Source organism: Heloderma suspectum, chromosome 9 (assembly GCF_057233095.1).
Source record: "Heloderma suspectum isolate Gila_16-S chromosome 9, 16-S_ref, whole genome shotgun sequence".
Lineage (NCBI taxonomy): Eukaryota > Metazoa > Chordata > Lepidosauria > Squamata > Helodermatidae > Heloderma > Heloderma suspectum.
This window is the reverse complement of record NC_139466.1, coordinates 31,620,590-31,642,733: the sequence shown is the minus strand read 5'-3', so window position 1 is coordinate 31,642,733 and position 22,144 is coordinate 31,620,590. Positions and strand designations below refer to the sequence as shown.

General features: G+C 45.1%; 1 protein-coding gene across 3 annotated transcripts in view; it reads left to right on the top strand.

The window, feature by feature from the left end:
• LPAR4 (lysophosphatidic acid receptor 4) overlaps positions 1–21,460 on the top strand; it is a 33,658-nt gene extending 12,198 nt beyond the window's left edge. The window contains exons 1-2 of one of the 3 annotated variants that reach the window (XM_084814070.1): positions 13,514–13,626; positions 19,992–21,460. In XM_084814070.1, coding sequence (XP_084670196.1) covers positions 20,132–21,178 — 1,047 coding nt within the window. In that variant the 5' untranslated portion in view covers positions 13,514–13,626; positions 19,992–20,131 and the 3' untranslated portion in view covers positions 21,179–21,460. Of the gene's footprint in view, positions 1–13,513; positions 13,627–19,991 lie in introns of those variants that run through there. The other 2 variants (XM_084814068.1, XM_084814069.1) reach the window with 2 other exon arrangements.
• The last annotated feature ends 684 nt before the right edge of the window (positions 21,461–22,144 follow it).

Below are 22,144 nucleotides of genomic sequence, written 5' to 3'. Positions count from 1 at the left end.
TTCATTGAGGTTGGACTAGATGATCTCCAAGGTACCCTTCAAGCCTAACATTCTATAAAGGGGGAAGTGGCTGAGTTTGCCTGGTGGCATGTGTAAAGAACATTCAACATCTCTCTCTACACTGATTGTGGGATGGAATCTTGGGCACGTAGACATAGGAAGGATCAAAGTTATTACTGACCAGGTGACTTAACCAAGTATTCCAAATGTGCTGAACCTTAGAAAAATGGTAACATGCCTTGCCGGGTTAGTCAAGTTTCTATTTTCCAGGAGAATTTAATTATCATTTATATGTGTGGTCTGAAGGCATACAGTGCAGCTGAAGTTAAACAGGTCCAGATCTGGTTAATAGCTGGATAGAAGGCCACCTGAGTAGCCTGGAAGAATGATGGGAGAGAAACATATTAAATAATAACAGAAAATAGTGGATACAAATCACCTAGCAAGTCTCCATGTGGTTGATAGTTATTAACATAACTAATGGATAATGTAAGCCGCCTTGAGTTCCTTGCAAGAGGGAGAAAGGCGGGGTATAAATGCAATAAAAATAAATAAATAAACATAAAACTTAGGTTGATCTAAGACATCTGGGTTAAGGGGGGCTAATCTGCCACATTCTTCACTGACAAGGTTTGCCGGCTTATCCAAGCGGGATAATTTTACGAGCGGATATTTGCCGTGGATACTTCCACAATCCTGAACGCAGGAACACGTTCATCCTAGACTGGGGACGATGCTGCAGCTGAGATCCTTGCGCTCCCAGCTCAGATGCTGGTTACGCTGCTGTTGCATGGAACATAGGGAGCTGCCTTATACTGAGTCAGACCGTTGGCCCATCTAGCCCAGTACTGTCGACACTGACTGGCAGCGGCTCTCCAGGGTTTCAGGCAGGATTTCTTCCTGCCTACCTGGAGATGCTGGCGATCGAACCTGGGGCTTTCTGCATGCAAAGCAGGTGCTCTACCCCTGAGCTACAGCCCCTTGTAGAGGCACATAAATAGAGTTACTTTGATGTATGGGCAAATAAAACAGCAAAATCTGGCTGAAGATAACTTGTGAACCAAAGTCAAGTCCTTCCGAAAGCATAACATTTCCATAAACCTGGTAAGTCGCAGAGTGCTGCTGTTTAAGAACAAAATGCAGGCTGTATATGGATGATACCTCTCCAAAACCTTGGAGGCAGTCTTGCAGAACCATAATTGCACTGGACTGTATATGTTTAGCTAGATGTCCTGCCATGGTCTCTGGTAGAATTGTTTTCCAGGTTTCCATAGTAGCACAGATGGGCCACAAACGTGCTGTGGGGGTATGTAATACAACATTTCCAGTGTTCTACTTCATGGGGAAACTATTGAATGTAAACATTCTTTAGAGGTCAAAACACATCTTAGGGCAGACTTCCCCAACCTGGTGCAGTGTTGGGCTGCAACTCCCATCATTCCCAGCCAGCATGGCCATTGGCTGTGCTTGCTGGGCATTATGGGATTTGCAGTCCAACATTCCCGAATGGCTCCAGGTTGAGCAGGTTTGTCTTGAGAGTAATGTTAAGCAGGGCTTGCTCCTTCTCCCCCCACCCCAAATGAGCGTGACTTTTTTTCCAGTCTTCATACTGCATGTGCAGACACTACCAGCAACTTAAATGCTGTTTGTGTCATCTCTCTTGCTCCTTCTCTTGTTTGTTACATCTATATCCCACCTTTCCTCCAAGGAATGCAAGGTAGCATAGATCCTCCTCCTCTCACTTGTATCCTCACAACAACACTGTGAAGTAGGCCAGGCCAAGAGTCAGCGACTGGCCCAAAGTCACCCAGGGAGCTTCATAACTGAGTGGGGACTAGAACCTGGGTCTCCCATGTCCCAGTTGAACACTCTACCCACTACACCATACTGGCTGTCCTTCTCTTATGCTTCAAGCAAGCTGTATTAGTTTTTTTTTTTTTAGTAACCATGTTTTCATCTAAACATTTTGTTTATTTATATATTTATTCTGTTTTGAAAAAGGATATGTTGCAAAATTACATCTGTGTATTTGAGGGTGTGGAGGAGAGTGACATTGTAAGCACTAGCCAATTGGTGCTATGCACAACTGGCTTCTTTTCTAAAGTGGCAGACCAGTTTTCACAAAGCTTGACCCTGGAGAGAAATAGATATATCGGTACACAACCTGACACTTTGACCATTCAAGGTGGCATATGCTTGGATGAGCCTCTGGATTGAATGGATTTGTATACACCCATAGACAATCAATGCCATTTTCACATCTCACTGTTGCCCTGTTAGGTTGTTCCAGCAGCATGACAAATGCTTTTGCAGCAGATATGTACATTTTCCATCCTGAGATAGGAGTGAGGATTATAAATTGAAATTGAAATAAATAAGTGCTCGATCCTATGCATGCCACTATTAAAAAAGTTTGAATGCAGCCATAGTCTCCATTCTGTCAGGCTTGGGTGGCATCATCCTTCCTTCCTTCCTTCCTTCCTTCCTTCCTTCCTTCATTTCATTTCATTTCTATACCGCCCAATAGCTGAAGGTCTCTGGGTGGTCCACAAAAATTAAAACTATAAAGTACAACATAAAATATAAAATATGAAAGCTTAAAACCACAATACAAAAGTACAACCAGAATAAAATCTAGCAGCAATGCAGAAATTTAAAATACACATTTAAAGCAGCAGAGCTAAAAGACCAGAGTGCTAAAATGCTGGGAAAATAAAAAGGTCTTCACCTGGTGCCAAAAGGAGTGCAACGTAGGTGCCAGGCGAACCACTCTAGGGAGCTCATTCCATAGCTGGGGTGCCACAGCAGAAAAGGCCCTCTTCCTGGTAGCCACCCGCCTCACTTCCTTTGGCAGGGGCTCCCAGAGAAGGACTTTTGTGGCTTCTGCTCCAGCAGAATGCTAGCTGGGGCACGCTGGGCATTGTAGAACTTTTTTCCATCTAAATATGGCTAGGATTGTGCCCTGAGTAACTTTTGCCATGACCGTCATGGACATCTGTTGGATTGTACCCAAGACAAGTAACGCTCATGGCTTCCCCCCTGGAACAGGTTTGGAACTATTAAGTTCTTTTTATGCCTGGAAGGATAAGGATTAACCCAAGTCTCCATACATGGAAGCCACTTGAAAAGAAAGTGGTGGTGGTGTGTGTGGGGAAAGCAGCAGGTTACCATTCAGTAATGTCTTCCTCCCTCCCTCCCTTAAGAATGAATTGACTACACCAGGAGGTGCTTGATTTGCTCTAGTCAATTTCATGATTCCACTGACTTCTATGGGATTAGGTCAGGCTTCCCTAACTCAATGCCTTCCAGATGTTTTGGATGTCAACTCCCATCTGTCCCCACCAGCATGGCCAATGCTCAGGAATGCTGGGATTTATAATCTAAAACTTCTGAAGAGCACTAGGTTGAGGCAGGCTGGACTAAGGAAGCAGCAGAGATTAGAAGTTAGGATAGCAATTAACACAGTTCTCTTTCTTGGCCAATTCTTTCATGCATGCAGACAGGTGCTTACCATTTAGAAGAGGCATGATATGTAAAGTGACCCTTACTGTACAATATTTTCTTTTCACCCTGAAAATGTCACCCTGAGGTTTAGGATGCATGAATTTCATCTATACATACATCCCTCACCGCTTCATGGATCACTGCCTTGTTGTGGCGAAGGGGCTTGCGTAACTCAGTGAAGCCATAAGCTATGCTATGCAGGGCCACCCAAGATGGACAGGTCATGGCAGAGAGTTCTGATAAAATGTGGTCCGCTGGAGAAGCAAATGGCAACCCACTCCAGTATTCTTGCTAAGAAAACCCCATGGAACGTATCACAAGGCTAAAAGAGATGACGCCGGAAGATGAGCCCCTCAGGTCGGAAGGTGTCCAATATACTACTGGGGAAGAGCAGAGGGTATTTCCAAGTAGTGCCAGAAAGAGTGAAGCGGCTGGGCCAAAGCCGAAAGGACACTCAGCTGTGGATGTGTCTGGTGGTGAAAAGAAAATCCGATGCTGTAAAGAACAATATTGCTTAGGAACCTGTAATGTAAGTTCAATGAATCAAGGTAAGCTGGAGATGGTCAAACATGAGATGGCAAGGTCGAACATTGACATCTTGGGAATCAGCGAACTCAAATGGACAGGCATGGGCGAATTTAATTCAGGTGACCGTTATATCTACTACTGTGGGCAAGAATCCTTTAGAAGAAATGGAGTAGCACTCACAGTCAACAAAAGGGTGGGGAAAGCAATACTGGGCTACAATCTCAAAAACAATAGAATGATCTCAGTATGAATCCAAGGCAAACCATTCAACATCACAGTAATTCAAGTCTATGCCCCAACCACTGAGGCCGAAGAAACTGAGGTTGATTGGTTCTATGAAGACCTACAACACCTTCTAGAACTAACACCAAAAAAATATGTCCTCTTCATCATAGGGGATTGGAATGCTAAAGTAGGAAGTCAAGAAATCACTAGAATAACAGGCAAGCTTGGCCTTGGTGTACAAAATGAAGTAGGACAAAGACTAATAGAGTTTTGCCAAGAGAACACGCTGATCATAGCAAACACGCTTTTCCAACAGCACAAGAGGCGACTCTACACATGGACATCACCAGATGGTCAATATTGAAATTGGTCAGTTTACATTCCAATTCCAAAGAAGGGCAATGCCAAAGAGTGTTCAAACTACCGCACAATTGCGCTCATTTAACATGCCAGCAAAGTTATGAGCAAAATCCTACAAGCTAGGCTTCAGCAGTATGTGAAACGAGAACTACCGGAAGTACAAGCTGGGATTCGAAGAGGCAGAGGAACTAGAGATCAAATCGCCAACATTCGCTGGAAAATGATCAAATTCAGAGGAACTAGAGATCAAATTTGCTCAACATTCATAGAGAAAGCAAAAGAATTCCAGAAAAACATCTATTTCTGCTTCATTGACTATGCTCAAGCCTTTGATTGTGTGGATCACAACAAACCCTGGCAAATTCTTAAAGAGATGGGAGTACCAGACCACCTTACCTGTCTCCTGAGAAACCTGTACGAGGGCCAAGTAGCAACAGTAAGAACCAGACATGGAACAACCGATTGGTTCAAAATTGGGAAAGGAGTATGACAAGGCTGCATATTGTCGCCCCGCTTATTTAACTTATATGCAGAGTACATCATGAGAAACGCAGGGCTGGATGAATCACAGGTCGGAATTAAGATTGCTGGGAGAATTATCAACAACCTCAGATATGCAGACGATACCACTCTAATGGCAGAAAGCGAAGAGGATCTAAAGAGCCTCTTATTAAGGATGAAAGTGGAGAGTGCAAAAGCTGGTTTGAAACTCAACATTAAAAAAACGAAGATAATGGCATCTGGCCCCATCACTTCCTGGCATATAGAAGGCGAAGAAATGGAAGCAGTGACAGATTTTATTTTCTTGGGCTCCAAGATCACCGCAGATGGTGACTGTAGCCATGAAATTAAAAGACGCTTGCTCCTTGGGAGGAAAGCTATGGCACACCTAGACAGCATAGTAAGAAGCAGAGACATCACCTTGCCGACAAAGGTCCGTCTAATCAAAGCTATGGTTTTTCCAGTAGTAATGTATGGCTGTGAGAGCTGGACTATAAGGAAGTCTGAGCGCCGAAGAATTGATGCTTTCGAACTGTGGTATTGGAGAAGACTCTTACGAGTCCCCTGGACTGCAAGGAGGTCAAATCAGTCCATCCTAAAGGAAATCAACCCTGAGTGCTCATTGGAAGGACAGATACTGAAGCTGAATTCCAATATTTTGGCCACCTAATGCGAAGAGAAATGTCACTGGAAAAGACCCTGATGCTGGGAAAGATTGAAGGCAAAAGGAGAAGGGGATGGCAGAGGATGAGATGGCTAGATAGTATTACCGATGCAATGAATATGAACCTGAGCACACTCCAGGAGAGAGCGGAGGACAGGAGGGCATGGCGTGCTGTGGTCCATGGGGTCACGAAGAGTCGGACACGACTTAACGACTGAACAACAACAGTACATCCCTCTGATATATGGACTTCGAAATCTCGGTGTGTGTGTACACATGAACATGCAAAGCAGTACATCTGGGCTTTGTCTCTTTGCCTCCTTGTTCCTGACCCTTCCACAGATTTTGCCTTCCTCCTCTGAAACATAGCCATTGTCACTCAGGCTGGGAATAGGTGCATTCACTCCGGGCACTTCCTGCTGATTTACCCTCACTGGATATGCTTCTATTGTTGGACTGTTCACACATGACCAGCAGTTGTTTGGTGTTTAATGGTCACTGGTGTTTAGTTAGCATGGGATTCTGCTGTAGCAGAAGTCTCAAAAAGACGATGCTGCTGCCCAAAACTGATGCAAAGGAAACTATTCCTCCAGTCAAACTATTTATTAGCAGTGGACAATTTACCTCCATAAGTTACTCCAGAAAAAGGACCACTGCTACCATCCTTTCTCGTTACAGCCAAGCCTATAACAAAGAGCCAAAAATGCAGCATGGGTTGTTCTGGAGTAGAGATCGGCTACTTCGGACTTCCTGGAAGGAAATAATTGTGGCTAGAGAGACCTTTCCAAAGTTCAAACCATCTCCAAAGTGCTTTCCTTTAATGTATGGAATATAGGCTTAAAAACAATCTTCCTGTGCTGTGCCCAGGGCCCAACCAAGTAGGAGCAGCAGTAGCCAAATCACGGCTGAACAGAATGACTGTACTGCTGGAGCAGGAGTGCGAGATCTGCCTTTCTGGAACAGAAGCTGCAGAAAGAGGACGATGCCGCCCAAACGTGATGCCAAAGAGACTATGGCTGCATTCAGACGTCATGTTCTGCTGATTGTCTAAACCAGCCATACCCAACCTGGGACCTTCAAGATGTGTTGGATTACAAGCCCCAGCCAGAGCACCCCATTGCCTTGTTGGCTGGGGATGATGGGAGTTTTTATCCAACACATCTCAAGAGCACCAAGTTGGAGAAGGCTGCTGCAAACCATTGTGTGGCAGATTGGGAGCGAGGTCTTGTCTACTGTGCTCCCTCCTTTCCTTGTGTGCATGGCTTAATCTAATGCCTCTTGGTTTGATCAAACCACAGTCCATTGTTAGACCCAAACTGTAATTTGAACGATCCTTCCAAACTAGGATTGCAAGCCAGGATCAAATTGTGGTTTGCAATCCTTGTTTAGAGGGCTTGCTCAAACCAGTTTGCTGGGTCAGACCTAACTGCAAAATATGGTTTGATCGAACCAGGAGGTTTTGAGTTAAGCTGATTGCTCGAAGGATGGGGAGCAGGGGAGTGCATGAACACAGAGTTTGTTCCTCATCCTCCAAAGTATGGTTTAGAGCAGGGATGGGGGAACATTTGGCCCTCCAGAGGTTGTTGGACTGCAACTCCCATCATCTCCCACTATGGCTATGCTGGCTAAGGGTGATGGGGATTGCAGTCCAACAACATCTGGAGAACCCCACGTTCCCCACCCCTGGTTTACAGACTGGAGAATGTGATACATGAATGTAACCTATTAAGGTATGCAGAAAGTTTGCTAGGTGCACTAGGAATTCTCTAGCCTGTCAACAGTTTTTTTATCTCCTGTTTCCGCAACCAGGAGGCCATCAAGGTGTCATTTTATCCCCAAAACAACCCTGTGAAATAGATTAGGCTGAGAGGTAATGACTGGTCCAAGATCACCCAATATGCTTTATGGGGATTTGAACCCAGCACCCCCAGCCCTGGTTTTCCATTTCTCTTGCCCAACTGACACTCAGCATTTCGTGGGTATTGAGCATGCCTGGGTCTCATTTGGCTGTGAGGGGTTTTTTTTGGGGGGTGGGGTGACGTGGGGAATGCCTTCTTAGGATTTTTCCAAAAGAGATTTTTGTACCTCAGGATTCACCCCACCACCACCCCTGCCAAGCATACTGATACTTCCCTTTTATTTCCCAGCTCCATTTCTGGTGGCACGTACCACCTGCATTCACTATTAGAGGGAGTGATACAACTTTTGACCCATCAGGCCTCACGCAAGCCAACTACAGTTGCCCACGAGGGGCGAAAGAAATGTCCTGCTTGTGCTGCCTACCTGAGGTTGAAAAGCAAAACAAAACACCACGCTTGTCAAAGGCCTGATGGGCCACAGGTGCCCTCGCTGGAGTGTTATCTTTGTTTGGTGGGTCAGAGTCTGCAGACCTGCCTTACCAAATCTGTAAACTTTCCTTGGCGAAAGTTTTCCATTGACTGGGACAGCAGAGTTTCAAGAAACAAACAAACAAACACACACACACACACACACACGAGTGGTATTTATTCTGGTAACTCCTTCAGACAGGTAGCCTTAGTGAAATAATGGGCCTTTTTCAGCAGCGTGCTTGGAGTAACATAGTGTCATAGTTTCAGTGTGTGTGTGTGTGTGTGTATGCAGGTGGCAACTCTAAAGTTGATTTGTCAACAAAAAGAGCAAGTCTTTGATAGCCAGCGTTTATATTTGCATTTCTCTGCTTTTGAATGCACCGTTCTCAGGAAACTGAAACGTTCAGAGCTGTGGATACACCTTGGTCTGCTTTATATAACTAATGCACATATTGATTCAACTGGGCACACGCAAACCTATGTTTTGAGTCTGCATGAAGGCAAACACACAGAACAGTACGCCCAAATTTACATGCACAACTTGCCGTGCTGGGGCCTTTTTTTTTTTTACGAGATTCTATGAAAAAAAGGAGCAGGCGTATGCATAAAAGGGTTCTTTTCAAAATGCAGGTGGCTGTATTGTTCGGGGGGCTTTTATTAGAGGATATTAAATCTTTCCTCTAATAAAAAGAGGCTGGGGATGATGGGAGTTTTTATCCAACACATCTCAGGAGCACCAAGTTGGAGAAGGCAAACCATTGTGTGGCAGATTGGGAGCAAGGTCTTGTCTACTGTGCTCCCTCCTTTCCTTGCATGCATGGCTTAATCTAATGCCTCTTGGTTTGATCAAACCACAGTCCATTGTTAGACCCAAACTGTAGTTTGAACGATCCTTCCAAACTAGGATTGCAAGACAGGATCAAATTGTGGTTTGCAGTCCTTGTTTAGAGGGCTTGCTCAAACCAGTTTGCTGGGTCAGACCTAACTGCAAAATATGGTTTGATCGAACCAGGAAGTTTTGAGTTAAGCTGATTGCTTGAAGGGTGGGGAGCAGGGGAGTGCATGAACACAGAGTTTGTTCCGCATCCTCCAAAGTATGGTTTAGAGCAGGGATGGGGGAACATTTGGCCCTCCAGATGTTGTTGGACTTTCCGTTGCACAAGCGGTTGTCCATTACACTTGTACAACTGGTTGTGCAACTGGTTGTGCAACAGGTACAAGCACTTACGTAACTGATTACACAAGCAGAATGCACAAATGGTTGCAGAATGCATTGCACAATAGGTGCCAGCAGTTGCATAACTGGATGCACAATGAGAACGCACAATGGCTGCACAACGTGCTGCACAAGAATTATGCAAAATTGCTTGTACAAGTATGGTTGCGCGAATGTAACTTTAGTTGGATTCTGCTCTTGTGCATAGTTCAGAACCTAGCCTTTACTAGCGCAACATCGTTTGTGCTAATGGATTGACACAGTTGGATACTTCAGCTAGGGAGTTTTAGATCCTGGACTTACGGGGCAGGGAGCTTTCGATGTCCACATGTTTTACTACAGTTGTGAAGCACACAACTCACATTTCTCTTCCTCCCATGCCCAACTACCATTCCATGCTTTCAGCTCCTTCCATATTCCTGATAAATTAGAACAACACCAAAATAGTTTGCCACTGCTGATAAAGAAAGAGAAAAGACATGTGCAGTTTCGCATTTTAAACTCACTTAAATCACAGCACCATCATGACTACAGGGATAAACCAGAGTTTGCAGATGCTGCTCTCTGGGAGGGGTTTGGGGTGGGGGGGCCGAGATGCTGCACCCTGTACCTTGCTTGGCCTGAAGCACCAATGCTAACTGCATCACTAACTACATCTATGAAAACATCCCAGAGTAGTGGGGGTGGGAGGAATCAACCCAAAGGGAGCAAACTTTCAGGTTAATTGAACTCACCTTTTGATTAATGCAAAAGCATGTTCACTTCTTTGTGAGCTGGAGGGCACCTGGTTGGGGAAGGCTGGGTCAGAGGATTATGGAAGTAACATCTGGAGTGCTCCAGGTTGCCTACACCAGCCCTACTATAATCCAGCCTAAGTACGTGTAACGGAACTAAATGCACATTCTTCTCCTGTCTACCGCTACCTCCATCTCATTCTTCAGTTGTGATTGATTGATTGATTGATTGATTGATTGCATTTCTATACCGCCCCATAGCCAATGCTCTCTGGGCAGTTTACAGAAGTTAAAACATTAAATTCAATATACAAAGTTTAAAAGTCATTTACAAAAAAGCACATAAAAGCACAGAGACAATATACACAAATAACATATAACTAAAAACAACACTGAACTATCACTCATAACTAAAGACACACCCAGGACTGATTAAAATTCATCATGTGCTCAGGTTAAGATCATACAGCAGAGGTTGGAGAAGGAAGAAGTCGAACACAAAGTTACCAAAGCACGGTGTAGAGAACAAACCAAAATCAAAACAAGCACCGTAGAAGCCCCAAAAGAAAAATGGAAGATCAGCTTCTGGAGAAGAGAATTCCGGAGCTAAAAGTAGAAAATTGTTTGTGAACCTTGAGATGTGGTGTTCTCCCTTAGACTGTTACTCACATTTCATCTCTATGGGTCCTGTTGTTGCATCTTTTTCTTGTCTCGTTCTGCTCCCCACATTTTCTTTCATCTCCAACTCTTTCAGTCTTTTTGTTTTCAGATCCTGCCATTTCTTCTCTTCTTCTCCCTTCATACTTAAGATTCCTACTTTAACTTTCCTTTCATACTTTCTCCTTTCTTACTTAACTTGTACCCTATCCCCCAAACTACCAGTACCTTGCCACACTCCTCCATATATATTATGACATGTACATATATATCTATACAGTATTCCAAAACAACGGTTATATGTAAATATATCTATCTAAGTTATACCGAGCTGTGTGCAAGGGTTTTTCTGTGTGTGTGCGTGCTGCATTCCAATTTACCAATAATTCCCGTGTGCATTTGTGCTTTAATGTAAACCCTCTGGATGACGGGTCAAATTAGAAATGGCTTGGCTGGGAACAGTACACAGAAACTCTTTCACAAAATCTGTTATGGAAAGACTTGCATTACATTTCACAATGGCATGGGGAAATATGACATATCTATCACTTGCTCAGCTATTGTAAAGAAATTATTATTATATATTATTATATAAAATAATAATTGTAAAGAAATGCCACCAGCAGTTGCAGTTGGCACACTAGTTTCAGCTGTGCCAATGCATTCTTGGCTACTACCAAAGGTAGGCATCCGGGTTTAGGGTTGAATCTAGGAATACAAATGTGGCTCGAGGGCTATATGCTACTGCTGGCATCTGAGATGGTATGCCTATGTACACCAATTCCTGGTGAACTTGGGTGGGAGGATGCTGTTGCACTCATGCCCTGCTTGTGGGTTCCTGGTCGACAGCTGGTCGGCCACTGTGTGAACAGAATGCTGGACTAGATGGACTCTTGGTCTGATCCAGCAGAGCTCTTCTTATGTTCTTAATCCATGTCAGTTGTGTAAAAGCCTGCAATGGATGTGCTATCTATCTCTCCAATGACAAACTTTTCGATTTTGCTCATATGTTTGCACACGACTGAGGAAAAGCGATTGCAAGGCCATTAGGGCAGGGACTTGTTCTCTACTTTGGAAAGCACCGTGCACATGGATGGTGCAAAGTAAGTAAGTGGGTAAATCATTCATATCGCTCTTTCTCTCTCTCTCATTTACATGCTTATAGCTCTGTGGGGTTCCTTTCTACCCTGTTTCTTGGCAAGGAAATTGTGTTTGGCATTGGTTTAGATGGACCAATCTGCAAAGTTTGGAGGAAAGGCTGCAGGCCAGAAAGACCCAACAGAGCAGTTTTCTGTCTTCATGCAAAGAGAAAATGCACTTCCTATAACAAAATACCCCCTCCTCCAATTTGTGGTGCTACTGGGAATCGTAAAATCATGGCATTCATCTCTTTTCTCAGAGCACACAAATAGGAAGCCAGAGCAGGGCTGCTCTAAACTGAATACTTGCACACTGGAAATATTTTAGGATGCAAACAAGTTTAGAATATATCAAACTCTCCCAACTAACATAAGCCTCACACAGTTGCCAGGGCTCAACCCAAACATCCTGCCAGTTCATGGCTGCATATTTTAAAATGCAAACCATGGTTTCAACTTCCAAACATTTAACAGGCAAATGGAGGTTTAGAGATACTTTTCTGTCCTCTAAGCAGCCAGGTTCATATTTCCTTCTCATCTACATGGAATAGTAGCCTCTAGAGCAGGGGTGCAGAACCTGCAGTCCGGGGGAGGCACATGCAGTCCCCCATGGGTGCCTCGAACCCCCTGCTGCCACCCCCCCACCAATTTCCCACAGAAATGGATTTGGGAAATTGACTCTCAGAGAGAGAAGAATGATCTGCATTAGGATCGCTGGGGGAGGGAGTAGAAGAGAAGGCTCTCCCAGGGCCACCTCCAGATTGTTGAGGGCCCTTGCAGATGGCAGCCTCAATGGGCCCCCTCCCTCAGTGGTCTGCCTTCTTGCCACCATTATCACTGCTGCTTTTACTCCTCATCCTCTTTCTCATCATTGCTACCACTGGCTTGCTTGACAGGAGAGAGCCAGTGAGCACATAAACAGTGACATCTACTGTTCTTCTTTCTTACCGCCACTGTTGTCTGGCCCAGAGCGAGAGGCAGGTGAACAAGTAGGTTGCAATCAAGGAGCAATGTTGAGGGGCTCTTATCAGTAGGCCCTTGTTGGTGTATGGGCCCTCAGCAGTTGCCCAACCATGCCTACTCTTGACACAGCCATGGGCTCTTCATACCCTCCACAAAAGTTCTCATACAGATTACTCTGAGGAGTGGGTGGAAAGGTTCTCCACTCCCTCCCAGTGGGGAAAGAGGATTGCTGGGGTGTGTGTGTGTGTGTGTGTGTGTGTGTATGAGCACACGTGTGTAGCTCCTGAGCCTCGAGACAGCATCACGTGTGGCTCTTGGGGCCGATAAGGTCACGTGCCCTTGGTCTAGAGGTTGAGCAATGGGCATAACAGTGGTTTTCCAATTCAGATATCATCCAAGCCATATCTCTTTATTGATTACATTTATATACCATTCAACTGACAAATGCCCTCGGGGCAGTATAAAATGATAAATAGTCTAAACAGTAATAAAAACAATGGCCCATAAAATAACACAACAATGAAAGTATCATGTGAAGGTTTGTGGCCTACAGAGGCAAAGGGAAAAAGGGTCAGGCTTACAGGCCTGGAATTTTTTGTTTGGAGGGGGTATACCTGAGAGGAGTAGTTTCATTTCCCCAGTTAAGTTTCAGTTTCATTTCCTCGGTTAAGTTCCGTTTCTTCAGATTTGAAACAGTACTTTCAGTTTTGAGATGGGAGGGTATATAAAGAGAGCGAGAGAACCAGTAAGAGCAGAGTCGGCTGAAGAGGGATCAGAAAGAAGCAGCCTGGAGAAGTCAGCTAGGGTAAAAGAACTTGCGTTTTGCAACTTTTTTTTTTCTTAATGCCTTTTGTATCACTCAGCTCTATTGTATAAATACCTTTAGTTGTGACTTGCTTGCTTTAATTTACCAGTAAACTGTTGTGGTTAAGCCCTGTGCCTAGAGTGTCAGTCACCCTACACCTACAGCCTAAACCCCACGTTACTGGAAAGGGGAAGTTTAAAAGAAGGAAGGTGGGACTCTTAAGGAGGCAGGAGATCCTTAAGGAGTTGCTCAGGGGGTCCAGGTCAACGGTGAAATGTTGACACATCAATGTATTAAAAACCTTAAAATATGAAAGAGCCAGTAGTAAAGTTAATAATCAGAACAACGGATTAAAGATTAAATGGCTGCCAGAAGAGGATGGTGTTAGGTTGGTATCTAAGGGTGCAATCCTAGACCGAAAAAAGCATGACTGGCTGGGGACTTTTTTTCTGTCTAAACTTGCCTAGGATTGCTCTCTAAATGTAAAAAGATTAGCACAAACTTTGGTTTACAAGCCCACCTCAGTCCTGTAATATCTGATACTAGTTTTCCAGTTGGTTGCAAAGCATGATTTATCAATTTGGACATTACAAAAGCTTCCTTCCAGTTTATTACAACAAGATGGCTGAATTGAGCTTAAATCTGCAGACCAGATTTGGACAACAATGACACTTGCTAAGTGCAAACTCAATAAATTTCAAAACCAGAGGTAGTAACTCTGAGATGCTTGTAAAAAGAAAAGGGCTCTTCTGATGTTCATATGCATGTCTCCCTGTCAGGCTCCCTCCCCACTTTTCATTAACAAATGAAATCCACTCTCTGGAGCAGCAGCAACAATAATGTTTATTATTTGTAAAACACCTCAGCAGCAAGGCACTGTGTGGTAGCCATCTTAAAGAGAACACCGCTTGCCTTCAGCCATATGAGGAGAGACTGAAAGGACTGTGCACGTTTAGCCTTGAGAAGAGAAGACTGAGGGGAGATAGGACAAGTCCTTGAAAGGTTGTCATAGAGAAGAAGGCCAGGATCTCTTCTCGATCATCCCAGAGTGCAGGACACGGAATAATGGGCTCAAGGGACAGGAAGCCAGATTCCGGCTGAACATCAGGAGAAACTTCCTGGCTGTTAGAGCAATACGAGAATGGAACCGATTACCTAGGGAGGTGGTGGGCTCTCCCACACTGGAGGCGTTCAAGGCGAGGCTGGACAGCCATCTGCCAGGGATGCTCTGACTTGGATTCCTGCCTTGAGCAGGGGGTTGGCCTCGATGGCCTTGTAGGCCCCTTCCAACCCTACTATTCTATGATAAGAAAAGGGAAACATGCTGTGATTATGACAGCCAGCATGGTGGAGTGTTTTCAGTGTTGGACTGGGACTTGGGGCACCCAGGTTCTAGTGCCGATTTGACTATGTATTTATTTATTTTATTTAAAATATTTCTTGGCCGCCTTTCAGGGCAGAAGCCCTCCCAAGGTGGCTTACAGCAGTAAAATAATAAAAACAGTTAAAAGTATTAAAAGTGATAAAAACATAAAAAAATGAAATAAAAAGTAAAAAAACAATAAAAGCCAACAATAAAACCAGCAACGATGTTAACAGCAGTAACGGCAACAATAGCAGTCATCTCAAGAGAAGGCCAAGGTAAAATAATACATTTTCAAGGCCTTCTTAAAAGTCTGCAATGACAGAGCATGGTGGACCTATGATGGCAGCTTGTTCCAAAGGTGTGGGGCCACTGCAGAGAAGGCCCTCTCACGTGTGGCCACCCAACTGACTACTCTCACAGGTGGGCAAATGAGAAGGGCTTCTCTTTCTGATCTTAAAGTGTGGGCAGGCTGATATGGGTGAAGTCATTCCTTCAAGTAACTTGGCCCCAAACCGTTAAAGGCTTTAAAGGTAAAAAACAGCACTTTGAATTGGGCTTGGAAACGCACCAGTAACTAGTGTATCTGGAGCATTAGAGGCACTGTATGATCGAATCACCTTGCCCCCAGCAGTGCTCGAGTGGCCACATTCTGCACAAGCTGGAGTTCCTGAACCATCTTCAAAGGCAGCCTCACGTATAGCACCTTACCATAGTCCAGCCTGGATGTGACTAGTGAGTAACTGAGGCGAGGGCTGTCCTCTCCAGATAGTTGGTGTACCAGCCTAAGCTGGTAAAAAGCACTTCTGGACATTGCAGCCACCTCAGCTTCCCCAGTTAGCTCAGAGTCCAAGAGGACTCCCAGACTGTGCACTTGGTCTTTCAGGGGGAGTGAAACCTCATCTAAGACCAGTTGTAAACCTCCATCCGAAGTAGCTGGTTTCCCAACCCACAGTACCTCCATCTTGTCTGGATTACATTTCAGCTTGTTCACCCTCATCCATCCCCAAATAGCCTCCAGGCACTGGTTCAAAAGTTCCACAGCCTCCCTGGATGTGCAGATGGAAACAAGAGGTAGAGCTAAGTATCATCAGCATACTGATGACATTTCAGCCCAAACCTCCTGATGACTTCCCCCAGCGGTTTCATGTAGGTGTTAAAAAGCATGAGGGACAAGATAGAACCTTGCGGCACACCACAGGCTAATGGCCATGGGGTTGAACCAAAGTCCCCCAGCACCACCTTCTGAGACCACTCCTCCAGAAAGGACCTTAAAACTGTGCCTCCCAAGCCCAATCTAGATAAACGATCCAGAAGGATACCATGGTTGATGGTACTGAAAGGCGCTGAGAGGTCCAGAAGAACCAACAGGGTTGTACTTCCCACATCTGTTCCTCGGCATAAGTCATCAACCAGGGTGACCAAGGCTATGAAGCTCATTGGGCGACTGTGGGCTGGTCACTGACTCTCAACTTAACCTTCCTCACAGTGTTGTAGTGAGAATAAAATGGGAAGGAGGAGCATCATGTATGCCACCTCAGGCTCCTTGGAGGAAAAGGCAGGATATAAATTTAACAAAGGAGTAATAATAAATGAATAATCAAAAGATGAATGAGCAGATCCGTTGCAAAAACAATAATGACATAAATGGAAGGGCTGTAGGGCATCAAGAGAAGGCAGAAAGCTCCCAGCTTAATAATGAGACTTTCGCATATATATGGTACATTTTACACGGTAATGCTTATTCTGCATACGGTAGGAAGGAAGGTTCCTCCTGTGCAAGCACCGGGTCATTACTGACCCCTAGAGGGACGCCGCTTATGCTGGCGTTTTCATGGCAGACTATAGCGGGGTGGTTTGCCATTGCCTTCCCCAGTCGTGACTACCTTTCTCCCAGCAAGCTGGGTACTCATTTTACCGACCTCGGAAGGATGGAAGGCTGAGTTGACCTGAGCCGGCTACCTGGGACCCAGCTTCCGCTGGGATCAAACTCAGGTCATGGGGAGAGTTTCAGTTGCAATACTGCCGCCTACCACTCTGCGCCACACGACTGGCATTATCCTCACCACGAGGCTAAGTGAAAAATGGCTGATTTAAGGCCACGTCACAAGTATGAGGCTGAAGTGGGATGCAGCATCCTGATTTACAACTCGAACTCATGCGGAGTGATCCTGCGTGTGCTTACATCTAAGTAAGTCCCACTGAGTTCATTGGGACTTCCTCCCAAGTCAGCATGCCTGAGGTCGCAACATTCCTAAGCACACTCAGGCATAGGCAACCTGGTGTCCTCCAGATGTTTGGGACTCCAGCTCCCATCAGCCCCTGTTGACATGGCTAATGGACAGGGGTTATGAGAGCTGTAGTCCAAAAGATCTGGAAGGTGCCTGGTTGCCTACTCCTGAAACTAGGGAATACGTCCTATTGAACTTCTAAGTGAATATCCACAGGATCAGGAAGCATGGCACTGCTGGGTTCTATTAGCTTAGCTTGTTAGCTCATCTGCTCTGAACTTCGGGGAGGAGGGATATAAATGCAAAGGAAAGACATCCTTTCCTGACTCCCCACACATTGGATCAGTTCAGTGAAGATAAATGGCTGGAAAACTTGTAGAGTCTTTCCCTTTTTATGTTATAGATGCAAATGACATAATATTAAAAAAAAGTAGAAAAAAAAGAAATACAAAAAGGGTATTCAAATTTTAAAAAGCATACAGATTTTTAAAAGAAATATGTAACAAACACTTGGGATTGTAGTCAAAGGCAGCCAAGGAAGCATGAGAGAGAAAATAAAGTTTATAGAGACAAGGAATTATTTGCCAAATCTAGCCTCCCAATTTCCAAGACTTACACACACACACTTTCTTGCGGGACTTTCCATTTCTGAAAAATTACTGATTTTTCTTGGACTCTTAAAAATTAAGAGAAAGAATTGCCTGGAAGTAAATGCTGACTTGATGAACTGGAGTCTTTCCATTGGTCCAGCTTCTTCCTCCTAGTCTTTAAGGTCAGAAGTGAAGCAAAGTGGTTTGAATTATTTCAGAGAACTGTTGTGCCCAGCATCGCCTGGCATTTGCTATTCAAATCCGTATGAAAAGAGGAAGTTTGAGATTTGATATCGTTCCAGGCTCCCAACGAAGGGTTCCTTCTGTCAAAACTGCTCTGCTGCTTTACATGCCGGGTCAGATGTTAGATCCTGTATTACAACAGGAAACAAACAGCTGGAATGTCTGCTTTCTTTCCCCGCTGCAGATGTTTTGTCTCCTTTCACCATACCACAGGGGCTCCCAACTCTTCTGCTAGCATTGCCTTCACATGCTTAATCCCTGTATGACTTGCCTTCCCACCCCAAGGGCAAAAGTTCAACGTTGCATCATTGGGGCGGTTTTATTTGTCCAAATGAGATCTCCATGGATCTCTGATACAATAAGAATAGAGGCAGCACAGCCAAGAATACCTATCTAACCTAGCATTACCTGCTCTGACCGGGATCTCAGGGAGAGGTATTTTCCTTCCCCTGATCCTTTTAACTGGCAAGGCCAGGATTCGAACCTGCAACTTTCTGTGTGCAAAGCACGTGTCGCCGCCACTGAGCTACGGTCCCTCCCAGGGTAGCCAGTTCCCAGTGTTCTCTTTTTCTCATGTTCTTAAAAGCCTATGGTTGCATTGTGCAATAGAGTCCCAGCAGAGTCCTGGGTGGAGATATGCAGATGAGGGCGTCGGTCTATGTGGAGAGCATTTGGTTCAGTTCTGAGTGGCTCCCCTTGGATTCTATACATCAAAAGTTATCAGACTGTAATCTGGGATGCAATTGATGGATGGGCATGATTGTCCTTCCAGTGGAGGCTGGTAGCTCTGATGTCAGTGCGGTGGTGAATCCGCTCTGGGTTTCAGTCAGAACTCTAACGATGCTATCCAAGGTGCTTTGCACTGAATTCACCAGGGGCAGGGGGAACATTTAGTCTTGATGCCACTATGTTGGGCTGTTGACTCTCTTTCAGTCCATTTTGTGATTCTATGAATCAGACATTGGGCAAGAGAAGAGGCTTCTCTTGGAAATGCTTTGGGCTAGCTCCTTCTACCTCCAGGAGGCTTATCTTGGAAACACCTTGGATAGCTCCTTTAGAGTTCTGACTAGTTCTGACGGCAACCCAGAGCGGATTCTCAGCCCCACTGATAGTGGAGCCACCAGCCTCCACTGGGCATAAGGCAGCTTCCTACATACCTAACGCTCTGCCCATCAAAAGGACAGACATTTTGCAAATGTCTCTTCTTCTGTCACCCTCCAGTATTCCTGTTTCCGTCACCCTGGAGCAAGTATGTGATGGAAGTGGAGAAGTGTTGCCCCGAAAGCGCAGTATGCAGACACCTGAATGGTCCTTCTTCTCCCCAAACTCTCCCCCAGATTAAAGTCTCAGATCAAATTCCTGTGCTCTGGATTCTTTAATTCCAAGTGTATGCCTTCTGCACCAGGTTCTGGTTGCCGGATCTCAAGGCTCTAGTATAAAAACAAAGTAGATCCTGCAAGCCTGAAGTCTGCTCGTCCCTGGTCTACACTGATTGGCAGCAGCTCTCTGAGGTTTCATGCCAGAGCCTTTTGCAGCCCTGCCTGGAGATGACAGTGATTGAATCTGGGACTGTCTGGCTGCAAAGCATGTGCTCTGCTGCTCAGCTGTGGCAATAGAACCAGATATTACCTCAGGAAGCTGAATTCTGCACCCAGCACCACAATCTGTTCTTTTCCTGCCTACTTAGAAGGCACAGAGCAGATATGAGAAAGCATTTGTGTTGGATCCAGATTTAGTCATACTTAGAGTAGACCCATTGGAATCAGTCAGACTCAAGTGGGTCATGACTAAGTTAAATCCTATTGATTTCAATGGGTCAACTCAAAGTATGACTAAATCTGGATCCAGCCCATTATCAGGAATTCCTTTGTAAATAGGGTGTCTGTTTTCTTTGGATTGGACAGTACTTAATAGAATATTCCCTCTTGTTTTCCCCAGAAGAAAAGCGCACACCATGACGATGAGGCAAGAGGCATTCAAGCAGTACCACTGGAACGGACTCCTTAAGGAGAACAGCGCTTCCTGACTCTCAATGCGTGGATTCCACTTCATTTGGCTTTGCAAAGCGTGGCGCTGGAATGGGAAACCAGAGCAACAACAGTACCTGCATGACAGATGACTCCTTCAAGTACAACCTCTACGGAGCCGTCTACAGCATTGTGTTCATCCTTGGCTTGATCACCAACTGCGCCTCTTTGTTCGTCTTCTGCTTCCGCATCAAAATGCGGAATGAGACCACCATTTTCATGACAAATCTGGCAGTCTCCGACTTGCTATTTGTCTTCACTCTTCCATTCAAGATCTTCTACAACTTCAACCGGCACTGGCCCTTTGGGGACCCTTTGTGCAAGATCTCGGGGACGGCCTTCCTGACCAACATCTATGGGAGCATGCTGTTCCTGACGTGCATCAGTGTCGACCGCTTCCTTGCCATTGTCTACCCGTTCCGATCTCGCACCATTCGGACAAGACGGAACTCGGCCATCGTGTGCGCGGGAGTGTGGATTCTGGTCCTCAGTGGGGGGATCTCAGCCTCCTTGTTTTCTACCACCAACACTACCAACACGAGTACGACGTGTTTTGAAGGCTTCTCCAAAAGCATATGGAAGACCTACCTATCCAAAATTACAATATTTATTGAAGTGGTGGGCTTCATTATTCCCCTAATGCTCAACCTGACATGTTCGTCACTGGTGCTGAGGACTCTCCGGAAACCTGCCACCCTCTCCCAGATTGGCACAAACAAAGAGAAAGTGCTCAAGATGATAGTGGTCCACGTGGCCATCTTCGTGGTGTGCTTTGTACCCTACAACTCCATTCTTTTCCTGTACGCTCTCGTACGCTCTCAGGCCATCGCAAACTGCTCCTTGGAGAGGTTTGCAAGGACCTTCTACCCAATCACGTTGTGTATTGCCACCCTCAACTGCTGCTTTGACCCATTCATCTACTACTTCACCTCGGAATCCTTCCAGAAATCTTTCTATATAACTTCCCAACTCAAAACTGATTCCCTTATCAAAACTGAAACCCCGCTAACAAAGGTCGCCCTGCCAGCGATACAGGAGGAGATGAGTGACCAGGCCATTACAAATGGGGGAGAACTCATGTCGGAATCACATTTTTGATTCTGGGGCTCTCTGCACCCTGGTAGGCTTGGAACTGAACTTCAAGGAATTCCAGGTCGCCTTCTGCCTGGTAGAAGGGATCAAAACCATGAATGCTGAGAACCATACAGGAAATGTCTTTGGGTGCGCATGTGTGTACATGTAAACAGATAGTCAAATGCTCTTTCTGCCTTCTGAAAACCCATAATTGTATGTTAACTCAAGTAACACTGCCCATATGTATGTTTTGTTTTTGAAACTATGAAATAATAAAATATCTCACCTTGTCTTGATTTTTACCCTAGCTGTAGTATTTGAGGTTACTACACATTTTCTTAAATTTGATGTAGTAGAAATCTTTCCCTCACCCCACCCTCCAGTGAGCTCAGGGTGGTTACACACACACACACACACACACACACACACACATTCTAGCCTCACTGAGGCCTTGAATCTCCTAATCTTGCCTCCAGAACAAAAGGGACTTGAAGTAGAACTTCCACTGTGGGTGGAATATGTGGGAGAAGGGTGTTCCTCACCTACGTTAGCCACCTCGGAGGAAGCGATTAGTACATCAGAATATGTTTGGAAAGGACCTTTAACCAGGATGTGCAATCATCCTTTTTAAATGTCTGAGCAGGACTTTTCCCCCCTCTTTGTGTCTCTATTTCTGGCTCTGAACTCAAGAGGACAATTAGCAGACAACAATGAAAGAATGAATGGATATTTCCATTGCAACGCTGGCAGGATGAACTTCCTCTGACATTTGCATGCAAACTCCCTACGATGTTGATCCTGTTAGTGCAACCTTGTGGCAAGGAATTCAGTTCTTCAGTGTTTGCTGGATTTAGTTATTCCTTCATTACTTAGTTATTTAATGCATCGGTACCCCACTCTTCAGCCTGAAAGGTTCCCAGAGCGTCTTACAGATCAATAGGATACGTGACAGTCCCTGCCCTTGGCCTAATGATCTGAACAAACGAATGA